This window comes from Athene cunicularia, unplaced genomic scaffold (genome assembly GCF_003259725.1).
Source record: "Athene cunicularia isolate RWA unplaced genomic scaffold, athCun1 SCF_167, whole genome shotgun sequence".
Classification (NCBI taxonomy): domain Eukaryota; kingdom Metazoa; phylum Chordata; class Aves; order Strigiformes; family Strigidae; genus Athene; species Athene cunicularia.
Window position 1 is genome coordinate 1 of NW_020799230.1, and position 2,241 is coordinate 2,241.

General features: G+C 62.0%; 1 protein-coding gene across 1 annotated transcript; it reads right to left on the minus strand.

Moving 5' to 3' along the window:
* Positions 1-6: 6 nt before the first annotated feature.
* LOC113490598 (peroxisomal membrane protein 11B-like) lies at positions 7-1,661 on the minus strand (the record flags this gene model as incomplete). Its single annotated transcript, XM_026867119.1, has 1 exon — positions 7-1,661. A coding segment is annotated over one exon (666 nt), but the record flags the coding sequence as incomplete, so codon positions are not given.
* Positions 1,662-2,241: the final 580 nt, after the last annotated feature.

Sequence of the window (2,241 nt, forward strand, 5' to 3'; positions counted from 1 at the left end):
AAGCCTTTGCCACCAGGAAGGGGGTTCAGGCCCAGCTGTTTGTGCACAAAGCTCAAAAAAAAACCCCAAAACCACACCGGGGGGGGGGGTTTGACAAGCACGTGGGGTCCCTCCCTCCATGTCACCCTCCCGGGGATGGACCGAGGGATGTCGCAACCCCCGGGTAAAAAAAAAAAAAAATAATTAAAAATAATCCCCCAAGCTCTGAGCTCGTCCTTCAGTCTGTGGTTAAGTAAAACTCTTCTAGAGCCGGGCCAAGCTCACTGCCCGGCATTAGCAGCGTTACCTGGTGTCACAGAAACCAAGAAAACGGGCAAATTTAGTGAGGTGGCATCGCGGGGAAGGTGCAGGCCAAGGAAATAACCTCACCTCAAACCGCCGGCGGAGCGGCGCCGCCCGGGACCCCACGGACTTACCCCGAGTTCAATTCCGAACGCCCAGCCGGGTCCGGCTCGTGTGCAGCCCGAGTCCTTTCAACTCACCCTCTCTGCACTTAAAAGACTTCTTTAAAAGGAAGATAAAGTGTCAAAACGGGCGTTGGATGAGCCCAGCCAGCACTAGACGCACCCGCACCCCGTGGTTTAAGACCCCCCCGCCGAGTCTGAGCGATGCACCCGGTGACCCAGGCAGCCTCCTCCAGCCTCAAATCTTGGCTGGCTCCGTATTAACACACCCCCCTAAAGAGGGAGGGGAAATGTTAAAGCCCTAAAACAGCCCGACGGGCCCTACAGGCGCTGGGGAAAAAAGAACCAAATTTAGGTGTGTTGAGTATCGCCCTCCTCGGCGGCGACGCGGGGAGCGGAGGCAGCTGCAGCAGGTCCCTGCGGGCTCCGACGCCGCAAACTCCCTCCCATCTCCGCAGCCCGTTTTATTAAAGCGGCAACGGGACCTACAGAGTCAGCTTGAGTCGTGTCCCAACCCCAGGAGTAAACCCACGGGGTGCCCAGATATCTGCCTAGGCTGGCTTTGAGCCCGGAGACAGGCTCTGAGCACAACTAAGGCTTCAGTTTGAGCCAGGGATGAAGGATGGTGAGGATGGAGAGGATGGAGGAAGTCAGGCCGCACAGCCCCACAAAGCCCGGGTTGGTTTTATACAGCCCCAGCTTGTCCAGGGGGATAAAAAGGTCGCAGGCGTTTTTCACCAGGTCCAGCAGCAGAGGAGGGTTGTTCCGCAGGACGCGGAGCAGGAGGCGGAGCTGGATCTGCAGCCTCAGCCCCAGCTGCTGGAGGCCGGTGTCAGCCCGGAGCTGGCGGCCGCTGTCGGAGCCTTTCGCTCGCTTCCCGCTCGCCTCCCGCTCCATCAGGATCCGGATCTCGTAGGCGTCCCGGCTCAGGTTCACGACGAGGGCAAAGAGGTAATACCTGAAAAACAGGGGAGAGGAATGGGGCAGGGGGAGAGCAGAGAGAGCGGGCAAACAGTGCAGGGGCCTGCGGCACCGGGAGCCTCTGGCTGTTTCTTTATCAGCCACTAAAACAAAACGCCTCAAAACCCCCCCGTCCTGTGCGGGAGGAAGAGCCCACGTCCTGCCCACAGCCGAGGGGCTGAGCCGGGCCAAGAGCCCACCGGCCTCCTGCAGGCAGCGCTCGGGGGACAGCTCAGCCCCCTTCAGCCCCCCCCTAGCCTGTGGGGCAGCAAAAGGGAGAGAGAAACCTGCTCGCCCAGGGGAAGATCAGAAACTCAGGCTGGGCAAGGAGGGGCTGGAGCAGGAGAAGGACTTGGGGGGGCTGGAAAACTGCCTGTGAGCCACCAACGGGCGCTGGCAGCCCAGAAAGGCCCCGTGTGCGGGGCTGCACCCAGAGCAGGGTGGGCACAGGGCCGGGGGGGGATTCTCCCCCTCTGCTCCGCTCTCTGAGACCCCCCTGCAGGGCTGGGCCCTGCTCTGGGGGCACCAACAGCAGAAGGACACGGACCTGCTCCAGCGGGGCCAGAGGAGGCCACGGAGATGCTGGGGGGGCTGGAGCCCCCCTGTGAGGACAGGCTGGGAGAGTTGGGGGGTTCAGCTGGAGGAGAGAAGGCTCCGGGGAGACCTTAGAGCGGCCCCCCAGGGCTGAAAGGGGCTGTGGGAAAGGGAGGAGGGATAGGGCGAGGGGGCAGGGGTTTAACCTGAGAGAGGGGAGATTTAGGTGAGATCTAAGGCAGAAATTCTCCCCTGGGAGGGGGGCGAGGCCCTGGCATGGGCTGCCCCCTCCCTGGACGGGTTCAAGGCCGCGTTGGACGGGGCTTTGGGCAACCTGGGCTGG